The sequence below is a fragment of the Schistocerca piceifrons genome, chromosome 7, assembly GCF_021461385.2.
Source record: "Schistocerca piceifrons isolate TAMUIC-IGC-003096 chromosome 7, iqSchPice1.1, whole genome shotgun sequence".
Classification (NCBI taxonomy): Eukaryota; Metazoa; Arthropoda; class Insecta; order Orthoptera; family Acrididae; genus Schistocerca; species Schistocerca piceifrons.
In genome coordinates, this window is record NC_060144.1 from 353,427,588 (window position 1) to 353,443,346 (window position 15,759).

The 15,759-nt window shown below is 42.3% G+C and overlaps 1 protein-coding gene across 1 annotated transcript in view; it reads right to left on the minus strand.

The window, feature by feature from the left end:
• Positions 1 to 7,467: 7,467 nt before the first annotated feature.
• The window catches only part of LOC124805200 (glutathione S-transferase 1-like), a 112,574-nt gene continuing 104,282 nt past the window's right edge, over positions 7,468 to 15,759 (minus strand). Inside the window, exon 6 of the mRNA XM_047265696.1 lies at positions 7,468 to 7,730. Coding sequence (XP_047121652.1) covers positions 7,572 to 7,730 — 159 coding nt within the window. The 3' untranslated portion in view covers positions 7,468 to 7,571. The remainder of the gene's footprint in view (positions 7,731 to 15,759) is intronic.

Here is a 15,759-nt window from a genome sequence, read left to right on the forward strand (position 1 = left end):
CATACATCGCTGTGTAATGAAGATGGTTTCTAAAAAACCATTTTTGGAAAATAAGCTGAACACAATGAGCTTCCAGGTTATTTTTAAAATATGTAATTAAATTATCTAAACATTTATTACTATTCTAATTACTTATCTTATTTATATTTATTTTACATTTTAAATTATTATTTTACATTCATGTTTTTTTTAGTTTTTGTTTCACATACATATATTTTGTTAATTGAATGTATGTAACTCTAGCGGTTCTGGCGCTGCAGTCCGGAACCGCGGGACTGCTACGGTCGCAGGTTCGAATCCTGCCTCGGGCATGGGTATGTGTGATGTCCTTAGGTTAGTTAGGTTTAAGTAGTTCTAAGTTCTAGGGGACTTATGACCTAAGATGTTGAGTCCCATAGTGCTCAGAGCCATTTGAACCATTTTTTTTGTATGTAACTCACCATTAGTTTCCTTTAAAACTATGAAAATGTGGGTGGTCAGCGTGAAAAAAAAAGGGTTTTGATCGTCGTACCCTAGGACAAGAAACATCTGGTGATCTCAAAGGGTTCAACGGCACACGTACAGCTTTTGATGCTGGAAGACCTTTGTGAGGAGACTTTCATATCTAGTTTTGTTGAATGATTATGATGTCAGTTTCCACCTGAGAGAAGATGCAATCAAGCTGCAGTTATTGGTACATAATCAATTCTTTTCGCCAGGTCTTACCAATGTAGTGAAATATACCTGATACAAATCTGGATATTTAGAGGATCACTGGCAACAACTTGAAATCCTCCTAAATTTTGTTTTAGAAATTTTGTTTTATATTATCTTCTGCCTCGTATGTATCACGGGAAGAAATTTCGTTCATATTACGTGCATGATGAAATAATTATGTTTTAAGCATTGCCTTAAACATTATCATTATTTTCATTATTTTCTATCATAGTAATGAGTTACTTATTGCTTTCAGTTAACAAAACACACATATATGAAACGGTAAACTAAAAAACAAAAAAAAACCATGAACGTTAAAAGTGTAATAACAATTTAAAACAAAACAAATATAAGTAAAATAAAGAATTATAATAGTAATGAATGTTTAGTCATTTTAATTATGTATGTCGAATATAACCTGACAGCACAATGTGTACACCTTATTTTCCAAAAATGATTTTTCAGAAACCAGTTTTATTACACAGGGACCTACATAGCTCGGAAGCTTCTTTAATTTATGTTGTCACAAACGTTTTCATCTTTCAAAATAATTTACTGTGGTGGGATACTTAACAAAATTTCAAATTATTACAAAAGTTGATTACACACTTTTAGAAAACATTAATTATACACGAAAAAAGTTTTATATATCATCTCTTCGAGGATATTCCCTCTAAATCTAAAATGCCCTTAAAAGTGAAACTAGGCACAAACAAAAAACGACATGTTGCACTATTTTGCCCCCTTTACACACCGACCAAGTTTCATCAAGATCGTTTATTGACACTTAGGAATATTCCCTTGTAAGAAGTCAGTCATCGGAACATAGTGCACAGAAATGGTATCATTAGTTTGGCTGAAACCCCGAAAATGTAACATCAATCAATCACACAGAGAAAGCCACAAATATCCTTTCTCCATTTTCGTTTCTCTCCAACGATCTCCTCTCTACATTACGTCTGTCAGCCCACTGCGGTTAGCACTTTCGTATGGTATCAAACGTAGAACAAGACTGCCGATTTCTAAGAACTGCTGCACTAGTCAACCCCGTAATCTGCTTCTACCGATCTCTTGTCACTACATTTTAATTCTTGAATTCTTAATATTGGGCCATCGGTACCCTGACGATCACAATATGAAAAGAGTTTCCAGAAATATTGCTGCCTAGGCCAACGTATATGTACCAATGGACACATGACGCCCACTTATTTCAAACTTCCTGGCAGATTAAAACTTTGTGCCAGAAACCTGGAACCTTGATTTTCGCAGACAGTTGCCCTACTGACTGAACTATCCGAAAATATCTCATAGCTCACGAATCAGCGCACACTGCACTGGAGAGCGAAAATTGAGTCTGGATTATCTTATTCATTTCCTTCAGTTACCGTTCCCCTCGCTATGAAAGAGGGAATTATTGGCAAATGGAATTTATATATAAAAATACTGCGTTATTGCAACGGGGACGACTACCCTGGGTAACGGAGCCTGTAGCGGACATAGAGAGAACAAAAGATCTTGAAAGACATCAGGGGCACGAAAATCGAACGGACATATAGGTCAAGATAAGAGTGTAGAACCAACCCCACGCATGACACAGAGGTTTCAGATTCGCCGATGAAGAAGATGGACGGCAGCATCTTGACTGAGAAGATATGGAACGCAACATGCTTAATAGAAAACAACTGAACGATAGATAATGGTTTAAATGGCTCTGAGCACTATGAGACTTAACTTCTGAGTTCATCAGTCCACTAGAACTGAGAACTACATAATCCTAACCAACCTAAGGACATCACACACATCCATGCCCGAGGCAGGATTCGAACCTGCGACCATAGCGGTCGCGCGGTTCCAGACTGTAGCGCCTAGAACCACTCGGACGAAAGAAGTGATACAGGATTGGGGAGCAATTAGAATAAGAGAAATAAAGTATGTACAGAGTGTTAAGTGGCTGTCTCCTGTGCAGAAACGCTACATGAATGAAGCACTCATTCAGAAATTCCTTACCAAATGTCTTGATTGAGGTAGCGCCGCCGGTCCCTGTAAAAGTACCTGAGAATTGAAAGACAGTTTGCCAGAGCTTGGGTATTTATTACGAAGCGCTTTTACTGAGGTATCTACAAGATAAATTATTTGTGTGACTGCGTGGTGCGACATACCCACACACCCAAACATATTCAAAGAGGCTACTTCGCCAGAAAAATGAAATTATGCAGATAAGTATTATAACACATCTCTTTTTAGCCTGTCTTTAATAACCCATATTACACGAAGTATGAAGCATGACCCGTTTATGAAAAAGTGTTATGAAACGACCAGTGGTATTACACACGGTGGACCACTAAACCCAATATACCGTCTTGCCAAAGAGTGCATGACCTACACGAATTTCCACCTGCTTTCTCAGCGTGTGCAAAGAGCTTCTGCACCTCAGTGCCAACATATATGTGTGTCTCTGGCGTCAGCAGTCAGACTGAAAACTCCCTTTCATGGGACTGAGTTAACTGATCATGCGACCGAGGAATGGAAGATCACACTGTCATTTTACATAAACAGAAATAGGACCAGGCACGCTAACAAGGACACCTCAAACAGCAGTTTAGGATCGGCGCAGCTATAAGAACGCAGTGGGAGACCACAGGATCAAAACAAAAATCTTGGAAGCAAAGGTAGAGGAGTCAGAGAAGTGAGAGGTATAGGGAAGAAACGAGACGTATTGAACAAGTCACTTGTTATGAAAAGGACCAAAACAAACAAAATTCACTTTGAACATTTTTTTGTAGGCGACTTCAAACAACATTTTACAATGTATTTTAAAAAAATGTATGACACAGAGCAGTATTAATACTTCTTATTATTCTTCAAATAAATTTATATGAACACTTACAAGAAGGTGAAACACCGAGAAGACATGGTCGTATGTAAACATAACTTCATAGAGGTTCACACCAGGGGAAGGTGTGTTAACGATTAGAGCTTCAATTGTGTGTGACAGGTAGGACAAGAAGACATTAGCGTTTTTTGTGTTTAGTATTGTTACCAGGCGTGGGAGGGTATATGATGGGTGTGAACAGCGTCAGATATTGAGTGATCACTGTGAAGGACACAGAGATACCGCGTCTTCGTGTGAGACAGCGTTGTCAGCACCCATCAGAGATTAAAAGGGCACTCATTTTGGGTCTCCATTTGGGAGGCAGGTCGAATCGTCAATTATCCAGATTCACGAAACAGTCCCCCAGTGTTGGACTGTATGGTAAGATGAGCGTAGGCATATTCATCGTCAAGGTTCCGTTCGACCATCTCTGACCACCACAAAGTAGAATCGCATTTTGCACAAAGCACGTCGTAAACCCATCAAATTTTTGCTTGCCATCCGAGAGGCAGTAATGAACTCCGTGTAAGATTCTGTATCATCCCGAAGCATTGGTCAGAGACTAATAGTAGCCGGACTAGGGCATTAGCACACCATTCTTAGGCTGCCGTTAGCACCACGGCTGCATTTGGAGTGCTGTCGTGACCAGGAAGCATGGATTGCTGATAAACGACGTCACATTTTGATCAGCAATGAATCGTGGTACGCCACGACCCTAGATGACCATCATTGTCGAGCATGGCAGCGACCTTGGGAGAGGTCTCATTCTTTCAATGTTTTGTAGAGGCACGATGGTGTTACTCTTGATGTCATGGTGAGGGGAGCCATCTGGTATGACTTCAAGTCACAGTTGATGTTCTGGTGTTGTCAGTTGTCGGTAGTACTCTCGTGGTGTGGTCACCCGCTCAACGCCAGATCTGGACATCTGCTTCCATATGGAGGTGTAGAACGTACTGACAGCTAGATTTTAATCCAGCAACAACTTGAGGAAACTCTGGCGGACGTCCTGCTTCCCCGGGTATTAATTCTCATGCGACAGTAACGTAGAGCCATCATTCAACAAGGCAACGCTCGTTCACACATGGCAAGTGCCTCTATGAACTGTCTGCATCACGTTAACGTACTACCATCTCCAGCAAGTCCTCCAGGTAAGTCCCTGCTGGAACATGTGTGGGACCAGCTAGGCACCAATTCCATCCCAGTGCCAGTATTTAGGATATTGTAAAACAGTGACTTTGTCAAATACATAATGCACATGGTAAGGCTACTGCGTTTGTCAGGCCAGTCCTCACCGCAAAGGAAGGAGGGTAATAAAGTTAATCCTTTAATTCTGATCACAGATTCGAACTCCCACGGACTCTTTTAACCGCGCAGTTGAGCGCCCCACAAACCAAATATCATCATCATCCTGGAACTCCCAACAATTGTCGTGTAAATTGATACTATACTCAGAGTGGTCAGTAAATTAATTTACAATTCGTGCCTTAATTACACATTTAATACCACTAAACTAATTTCCCAAAGTCCGCAGACACTATCGAGGTATCCTACATAGAGGATAATCGGTTGGTGGGGGCTAGGATAATTTTGGCGTTCCCCATTTATTTAATGTAGATAACGCCCAAGACGGTGAACTCTAGCTTGGTTTGCTGGCCGTTATTTCGAATGACCGTTGAAGCCACGCGTTGGCCGAGATATAAAAAGTCTTCCGCACTCTGGGAATCTGCTCAAGTTCGGGCCACCCAACTTGAAGGAATGAACCTGGCCGCTCAGGCCGGCCAGAACAGCAGGAACAGTTACATCTACAACCTCTATTGGGCTAGCTACAAGGACCTTTCCGTACACCACAGAGGTGCCCTGTAGTTCATCGACCGAATCCTTAAGTAGCCCGGAGCTCAGCTCACCTACTCCGTTGCAGTTTCCGAAGGTGTCGACACTGCAAGGTTCAGCGTGCAGCGGTTACCGCCATTTTGTGGCAAGCGTTTTCCTCGATTATCTTGGGAACAGCATTGCGTACGTATCCGCGAGCTGTTCGTGATGTTTATACTTATGAAGCACGCCGCACCTGTGATGATTGCGACTATGCTGTCGCTACATTTGCACCGTGAGATACCGGCGCTGCAAATCGACATGCAGCGTGGTAAGCTTTATTATCTGGGGCCTGTTGCTGTAATCGTATTCCTGACTCGTGACTAGTTTCTATTGTGAAAGTTAGTCATGTTAATTCATTTCTTCCGCTCTCTAGAGACTGGTCTTTATTCTGAAGACGTTATAGTTTGTGTGAAGTTTTCTTCTCTTGATTTTCCCTACAGCAAGTCCATTGCTCGCCCAATGGTTGTATTACTGTGAATGATAGTTTAAGAAACTTGTATCAGAGCTATCTCTCATCATTTGCCCTTTTCTAAATAGATGTACTAGATGTACTGCCAGACTACACTGAATTTCATTAGTCTGTAGCTTTCCTGCTGTCCCTTTCTGTTAATCAGTTCTTTCTTAGGCGACGGAACACCTGCTGTAAGAAACGAAGTTCGACGCCTGGGAGAGAAGATCAGCAGGCAAGTGATCTGCTTGGGGACTATGACAGATGGTACATCTCCGAAGGCCATTTTTTCCATCTTTCGATAATCTGTATTAACTCAGGCTCTTAAGAGGAGAGACAGCAGAGACCTCAGCCACAGCCACAACCACAGATATATACGGGGTGGGAGCGTTAATAGTGGCAACTATCTATTTACAGCTCGTACAAAATAGATAGGTGTTTCAAAGTTTTACTGACCTTCAAAGTAGTCACCATCATTGTGTATAACGTGATGCCAGCGATGTGGAAGTCGTAGGATACTCTTAGCAGTGCCAGTTGTGTTGACAGTTCGAGCGGCGCGGTCTATTGCCCGACGAATTTGTAGTAGTTCTGAAGCGAATGCCGTGAAGTGTTTCCTTCAGTTTAAAAATCGAATTCAACTCACGAGGGGTTACGTCAGGGGAGTGCAGTAGGTGGATAGCACTTAGCAGCCCTATCAGTCAAACGAATCAGTAACAGCTTGCATTATACGTGCTTGAGCATTGTCCTGCAAAATGATGGTCATATCCTGCAGAAAGTGTCATCACTTCTGTCTCCATGCTGTTCATTTTTGGAACACAACCTACGACCAGCTTAGAGACAGAAGTGATGACACTTTCTGCAGGACCTGACCATCATTTTGCAGGATAATGCTCAAGCACGTACAGGCAATCTGTTACTGATTTGTTTGACTGATGGGGCTGCTAAGTGCTATACAACCTACTGCCCTCCCCTGATTTAAACCCTCCTGAGTTCAGAACGATTTATAAACTGAATGAAACACTTCATGGCATTCGCATCAGAACTGCTACAAATTTGTGGGGCAATAGACCACGCCGCTCGAACTGTCAACACAATTGGCACTGCTAAGAGTATCCTACGACTTCCACATTTCTGGAAATTGGCTATACATAATGGTGGTGACTACTTTGAAGGTCAGTAAAACTTCGAAACACGAATCTATTTTGTACGAGCTGTAAATAAATAGTTGCCACTATTAAAGTTCCAACACTAGTATTTTCGGTTACGCTAAGATGTTCCAGTGTTCAGGTTAATTGTTAGTAAATCTCTTTCGTGATGTGGTCAACCACTCGACATCCGATCTGGATATTAGCCCCCATAAGTAGGTGTCGAGCGTATCGACAGCTAGAATTTGCGTCCGGCAATCATCCATAAAATCACTCCAGGTATTTCAATATGTTACAGGGTGGTTATGAAAGGGTAGTTTATGCGCCAGTTATGTGTACCTGATTAATCCTATGGTATCTTACCTATGCCTCTGAGTCGCTGTAGATCGTTTACATTCGTATGATCCACGGACAGCATCGCAATCGGCGCAGTGTAAAGTTTTCTTAAATTTTATTGTTCTCCAAGATTAAAGTATATCACACAGCAATTCATCAAGTTCTTTTAATTAAAAATCAGATGTGTTACAATCTTTCACACCTATCTAAAGTACGCATTGGGTCCCACAAGGCTTTTGATGCCATCTCCAAACATTTTCTCGCCCTCTTGATTCGCTTCCTCGTAGCCGCTAAAAGTGCTTCTACAGTTTTTCAACCAGTCCCGAATTTTCGGATAAGCACTGAAGTCCACTCCCATCGCCTGTTAAAAAGAAAAATATTTTTAAATACTCTGCTGATTAAATGCTGAACATTTAACTTGCTATTATACTTCTAGTGTGAAGTAATCACGAATAAACTAACAGAACTTTTAATTTTTGTAATGGATTTCTACACATAAGGGATACTTGAGACAGAATTTTAGTATATTAGGCTTTGTGCCTGGAAGTACTACACACCACTAAATTGAAAGTTCGTTGATCAGAGTATTCATTCTATAGTTAATTAGTTCTTTATAAATAGTTACACTTAGTAAAAAATATTAAGATGTCCATTCATTCGCTTAGGGACAAACCACACAAAATACACCACATACGATGACAGAAGCAGGAAGCCGGTACAGGTCTATGGGTGTTGTATTACGAATAGTGATAGACATTCACCACGTGACTGAATATCGACAGTCACTCATTGCTTTTAGTTTCCGATACCCCAGCCGTGTAATTATCACCACACGTGGCTTCCATTTGCTGTTTCCTCAGCGTGCAATCTCTGGGGAAGATTTTCAGCAAGTCCGTCTTCGGAATTAGGTATATGCCTGTCGGTCTTCACAACATTTGTTTCTATCGTTTCCTTGGTGGACCTGAGTCCGTCCTTTCTTTCGGGTTGTAGTTCAGAATTTTCCTGGTACGAGTTTCATCTCTCATTCCATTTGATGTTTCCTCCTATCAATGTGTTCAGTTATTTCGCCATTAATAGCATGTGAAGGGTGGCGCACGAAATGTGTTACCAATTGTTTCTTTCACAATTTACGACGCACATTAGAATATCCCGCTGGGATCTCTACAGCAGTACCAGCAAAGTTTGGAAAAACAAATGAGTTACGAAATGACGTGTAATTCACGATCCACTAGGAGACTAGTATCCAGCAATGGCTGACAATGGAAGACTGACGACACAGCAACGATCGGCAATTGTGTTACTTTTTCATGAAACAAAAAGCCTTGTTGTGACTCAGAGGCGTTTTCGACAACAGTTTAACACACGATGGGTCCCTTGCAAGAAGACCATCCACAGGTTGTACGATAAATTTGTACAGGAAGGAACAGTATTGGAAGCGAAGCGACCTCGGCCTAAGCCTGTTTGTTCGCCGGAGAATACTGAAGCGGTACGAGTTGCTGTACAGAGAAGTCCCGGGAAATCGTGTAGAAAGGCAGCAGGCAACTGGGAATATCTAGACGCTCCGTTCAACGCATTCTTGAAAGTGAGCTCAATATGTACCCATAGAAGATGACCTGTGCACAGAAGCTCACTGAAGAACATAAGGAGCAGAGACTACTGTTTGCTCAGTGGGCGGAGGATAGGGAAGAAACTCTCAACACGTTTGGTTTTCAGACGAGGCGCATTTTCATTTAGACGGTGTGGTTAATAAACAAAATGTACGCTTTTCGGCCACTGAAAACCACAAGTGCTACATGAATGACAACATTATGCTCCGAGGATTACAGCGTGGGCAGCAATTTCCAGTCACAGACTTATTGGACCCTTTGTCTTTGAAGAACTGTCAACAGCGAGCGTTATTTGAGCATGCTTCGCAATAGCTTCATTCCACAGCTTCTTGCTACTGCCGTGCCCTTCAACACGCAGTGGTTCATGCAAGATGGAGCAAGGCCACATACTGCAAACACTGTGTTGGAGTTTTTACACGAGCATTTCGACATGTGGATCATTTCACTCGGGTTTCCAGGTCGCTTCAATGACGGACAAAATTGCCTCCCCCCCCAATAGTCCAGACCTAAATCCATGTGACTTTTTTCTTTGGGGGTACCTAAAGGAAAAAATTTTCCCAAAACGTCCACTTGATTTAATGGAGTTCAGAAGACTTATTCTTCAAGCTTGCAGTGCAATTACGGAAGACATATGTCGTAGGGTAAATACTAACTTCAGTGTTCGTTTGAAGGAAATTAGGAAACGAAATGGTGGATATATTGAGCATGTGCTGAGTTAGAACAAATCACCATGGACGGCTCTTCATTGTAGTATATGTTCCTTTCAGATTGTATTGACAATAAAGTTTCTATTGAAAAACAAAATGGTAACACATTTCGTGCGCCACCCTGTACATTCAGTTCATTTCGAATGTTTGCACTTTTTATTTTTTTCTTGTGCAACCTCTCTTCCCCTCATGATTCTAATGTGTGCTTCTTGTATTTTGTTGCCATCTTTATTTTTATTTAGCAGACTCTCGCTTTCATAAAACGGTCATTGAATCGCCATTGTTTTATGAAATTAGTTTTTATATTTTTTCGAGCTTTGTATCTAAGTGTTCTGTTTATTGTTCCATATATGGATTTCCGGATTATGCAACGCAGAATTCGGAGTGGCACTTGACGGGCAGCAACCAGCGGCCTTCCAAATTTAAGAGGCATAACAGGAAGTGACGTCATGATAATGTGACCGAAAGTATCGTAATCTTTTATCTTTAGATGATATAAGAAATTTTGATAGCTACATTTGTTCTGTACTTCGAGATACCAAAAATGGTACCTCTAGAGTGCTTAACATCTCTTGGATTTAAGGAAGACGAAGATAAGACAAACTGACGAACGCTGTGGTTTGTGAAACTTTCTCGCAGATTAAAACTACGTGCCGGACCGAGACTCGATTCATATCAGCGCTCACTTCGCTGCAAAGTGAAAATTTCATTCCGGGCTTTGGTTTGTGATTATTACTAGAAAACACGGAAAATTTGTTAGTGACGTAAGTAATATAAATTGCACTGAAAATCAGACTCTCCGTAGCAAGAAAAATTTAAATGTTGCTATACCAACTGCAGAAATGTTTTATGATAACATTATGATGCGAAGAACAATTAGAGAAGAAGCAGCATGTTATGTTAAAGAAGGAAATATATGATGCATCTACACGGTAAAGTCTCCAATTTAATCGCGAGAGATATGTCGTTGAGGCAAAACTACCATTTCTCCTACACGAGAATGACAATGCGGCATCTAATACTGTAAAAAATCAGCGGGGAAGCACTGGATCGATTTAGAGGAAATATAAAAATCCTTGATTATACTATATGAATTGGAACTGGCTGACACTAAAAAGGCTGTACCAATGGGTGAACTGCCTGTGATATTGTAGAAGGTTCAGGGGAGTATGTTTTCACGCTTGTAGATAATTTATTTACAGCTGCAAATTTGAGGGATGGAGTGACGAGCAGTATGACACGGTTAAAATTGACAAGGGATGCCAGGACATAAATGATGACCTACGAGAATTTACAAAACGCACGATCTTTCGAGGACCTGGAGGAAGGAGAGTTGGAATGGTGTGGTAGTAATATTAGTAGTAGTAAGTAGTAGTAGTAGTAGTAGTAGTAGTAGTAGTAGTACGGTAGATCTTCTACAGGATGCTGAATATATCCTAGTATTACAATTTAAGAACAACAAAAGTAAAGTAATTCATATATACAGACTCACAGGTCTTGTACGACAAGGATGGAATAAATAATCAATCGTGGCCTTATAGCAGAAACCAACCGGTCATTTATCTGAAATAATTAAGGGAAGCAACGGAAAACCCAAACAAGAATGACCGGATGAAGATTGGAGCCTCCACCTTCCTGAATACTGGCCCACTCCGTTTCAAACAGCGCTACCTCATTCGGTTCACCCCTGGTGTACAACACTGTTTTACAAATAAGTTATTTATTAGTGAAAAAGGCTAATGCTGCACTGTTCGTTCATTTCTGTCACTGCACACACTATACACACATTGGTTCATAGCACTGCACAGACTAACAGCTGATGTCTGCACCACTTTGAGCATCACAGCTTCCCACCTGCTAGCCGGGAAAACCGAGTCAGCTTCCCTCTATAACGAGTGACATGTTGAACTCAGAAAGAGTATAAGTGTTAGTATTTTATTGCGTAGCTTTGCGAATAATTTTTCCCAGAAAATGAAAAAATGAAGGAAAAAACGTAATGTGAAAATGAAGTGTGGAATGTTAGATGTTTTATTATCGTTATTATTATTTATATTACATTTTTTACAAACCCTCTATTCTGTGTTATGTAAATAATCTTTCAGTGTACAGAATATTTGCGTTGATAAATACCATTTAACTGCGTTTTTAAAGAAATTTGTTTCGGTAATTTCTTTAAGCTCCTTCGGTAATTTATTGTAGAGTTTTTTTCCTTGGTAGAAAATGGTGTTTTGAGTCTAATGGTCTTGCTCATGAAGGAGGAAAACCACGCCTAAGTATTTTCGTTAGTAGCTCAATTCAGTGCTGTCCAGTCACATTAATGTGACCACCTGTCAAAAGCCTGAATAACCACCTTTTGCAGTGCGAACAACTGTGAGATGTGCAGGAAGAGAGTCAGTGAGGTCCTGGAAAATACCTACCGTGATGTGGAGCCATGCCGATTCCAATGCCGTGGTCAGCTGCGCTACGTTTCTCGGTTGAGATTCCTTGGCGCCAACAGCCCGATCGAACTGATTCCATAGATTCGCGATTGGTTTTAAATACGGGGAGTTTGATGGTCAGCGTCGCATGGTACACCCCAGGTGTTACATACTTCAACCACTGTCCCTGCTGTCGAGACATCTTCGCGGGTACCGGGCACGGTTGGGCCACCCTCTCCCCAAGGGGAGTGGCGGGTTCAGCGGCGTTCGCGGCGCACGAGGCGGAGGGTCAATGTGAAGGCTAGCCGTGTGGCATCGCCTGCTCTGCCTGTGAGTGGACATGTGGCCGCTCCTTCAGCAAGATCCGAGCAGGCACACGGGGGGAGGGGTTTATTAGTTATTGGGAGCTCCAACGTTAGGCCGGTGATGGAGCCCCTTAGGGAAATAGCGGAAAGGTCGGGGCAGAAGGCCAGTGCTTGCCGGGGGGTCTCATCCGAGATGTGGAGGAAGCCCTGCCGGCGGCGATAGAGAGCACTGGGTGCACCCGACTGCAAATTGTTGCTCATGTCGGCACCAATGACTCCTGCCGTCTGGGTTCAGAGGTCATCCTCGGTTCATACAGGCGGTTGGCGGAATTGGTGAAGGCGGAAAGCCTTGCTCGCGGGGTGGAATCAGAGCTAACTATTTGTAGTATCGTTCCCAGAACCGATCGCGGTCCTCTGGTTTGGAGCCGAGTGGAAGGCGTAAACCAGAGGCTCAGACGATTCTGCGGAGATCTGGGGTGCAAATTTCTCGACCTCCGCTATCGGGTAGAGAAATGTAGGGTCCCCCTGAATAGGTCAGGCGTGCACTACACGCTGGAAGTGGCTACAAGGGTAGCGGAGTACATGTGGAGTGCACATGTGGGTTTTTTAGGTTAGAGAATTCCCTCCCTAGGCCCGACAAGACGCCTCCTGAGACGCGGCAAGGTAGGAGTAGGCATAATGCAACAGGGAATAACAATATTAATGTGCTAATAGTAAACTGCAGGAGCGTCTATATAAAGGTCCCAGAACTGCTCTCATTAATAAACGGTCACTAGGGACAGAAAGTTGGCTGAAACTAGACGTAAACAGTAATGAAATCCTAAACTCAGATTGGAATGTATACCGCAGAGACAGGCTGGACAGTGAAGGGGGAAGGCGTGTTTATAGCGATAAGAAGTGCAATAGTATCGAAGGAAATTGACGGAGATCCGAAATGTGAAATAATTTGGGTGAAGGTCACGGTTAAAGCACGCTCAGACATGGTCATTGGATGTCTCTATAGGCCCCTGGCTCAGCAGCTGTTGTGGCTGAGCACCTGAAGGATAATTTGGAAAATATTTCGAGTAGATTTCCCCACCATGTTGTAGTTCTGGGTGGAGATTTTAATTTGCTGGATATAGACTGGGAGACTCAAACGTTCATAACGGGTGGCAGGGACAAAGAATCCAGTGAAATTTTTTTAAGTGCTTTATCTGTAAACTACCTTGAGCAGTTGAACAGAGAACCGACTCGTGGCGATAACATATTAGACCTTCTGGTGACGAACAGACCCGAACTATTTGAAACAGTTAACACAGCGATCATAAAGCGGTTACTGCATCGATGATTTCAATGGTAAATAGAAATATTAAAAAAGTTAGGAAGATTTTTCTGTTTAGCAAAAGTGACAAAAAGCAGATTACAGAGTACCTGACGGCTCAACACAAAAGTTTTGTCCCAAGTACAGATAGTGCTGAGGATCAGTGGACAAGTTCAAAACCATCGTACAATATGCGTTAGATGAGTATGTGCCAAGCAAGATCGTAAGAGATGGAAAAGAGCCACCGTGGTACAACAACCGAGTTACGAAACTGCTGCGGAAGCAAAGGGAACTTCACAGCAAACATAAACATAGCCAAAGCCTTGCAGACAAACACAAATTACGCGAAGCGAAATGTAGTGTGAAGAGGGCTATGCGAGAGGCGTTCAATGAATTCGAAAGTCATGTTCTGTGTACTGACTTGGCAGAAAATCCTAAGAAATTTTGGTCTTACGTCAAAGCGGTATGTGGATCAAAAAAAAAAAAATGTCCAGACACTCTGTGACCAAAATGGTACTGAAACAGTGGATGACAGACTAAAGGCCGAAATACTAAATGTCTTTTTCCAAAGCTGTTTCACAGAGGAAGACTGCACTATAGTTCCTTCTCTAGATTGTCGCACAGATGACAAAATGGTAGATATCGAAATAGACGACAGAGGGATAGAGAAACAATTAAAATCGCTCAAAAGAGGAAAGGCCGCTGGACCTGATGGGATACCAGTTCGGTTTTACACAGAGTACGCGAAGGAACTTGCCCCCCTTCTTGCAGCGGTGTACCGTAGGTCTCAAGAAGAGAGTAGCGTTCCAAAGGATTGGAAAAGGGCATAGGTCATCCCAGTTTTCAAGAAGGGACGTCAAACAGATGTGCAGAACTATATACCTATATCTCTAACGTCGATCAGTTGTAGAATTTTGGAACACGTATTATGTTCGAGGATAAAGACTTTTCTGGAGACTAGAAATCTACTCTGTAGGAATCAGCATGGGTTTCGAAAAAGACAGTCGTGTGAAACCCAGCTCGCGCTATTCGTCCACGAGACTCAGAGGGCCATAGACACGGGTTCACAGGTAGATGCCGTGTTTCTTGACTTCCGCAAAGCGTTCGATACAGTTCCCCACAGTCGTTTAATGAACAAAGTAAGAGAAGCATGTCATTCTCAATGGAGAGAAGTCTTCCGAAGTAAGAGTGATTTCAGGTGTGCCGCAGGGGAGTGTCATAGGACCGTTGCTATTCACAATATACATAAATGACCTTGTGGATGACATCGGAAGTTCACTGAGGCTTTTTGCAGATGATGCCGTGGTGTATCGAGAGGTTGTAACAATGGAAAATTGTACTGAAATGCAGGAGGATCTGTAGCGAATTGACGCAGGGAATCGCAATTGAATCTCAATGTAGACAAGTGTAATGTGCTGCGAATACATAGAAAGATAGTTCCCTTATCATTAAGCTACAAAATAGCAGGTCAGCAACTGGAAGCAATTAATTCCATAAATTATCTGGGAGTACGCATTAGGAGTGATTTAAAATGGAATGATCATATGAAGTTGATCGTCGCTAAAGCAGATGCCAGACTGAGATTCATTGGAATAGTCCTAAGGAAATGCAATCCGAAAACAAAGGAAATAGGTTACCGTACGCTTGTTCGCCCACTGCTTGAATACTGCTCAGCAGTGTGGGATCCGTACCAGATAGGGTTGATAGAAGAGATAGAGAAGATCCACCGGAGAGCAGCGCGCTTCGTTACAGGATCATTTAGTAATCGCGAAAGCGTTACGGAGATGATAGATAAACTCCAGTGGAAGACTCTGCAGGAGAAACGCTCAGTAGCTCGGTACGGGCTTTTGTTGAAGTTTCGAGAACATATCTTCACCGAAGAGTTAAGCAATATATTGCTCCCTCCTACGTATATCTCGCGAAGAGACCATGAAGATAAAATCAGTGAGATTAGAGCCCACACAGAAGCATACCGACAATCCTTCTTTCCACGAACAATACGAGACTGGAATAGAAGGGAGAACCGATAGAGGTACTCAGGGTACCCTCCGCCA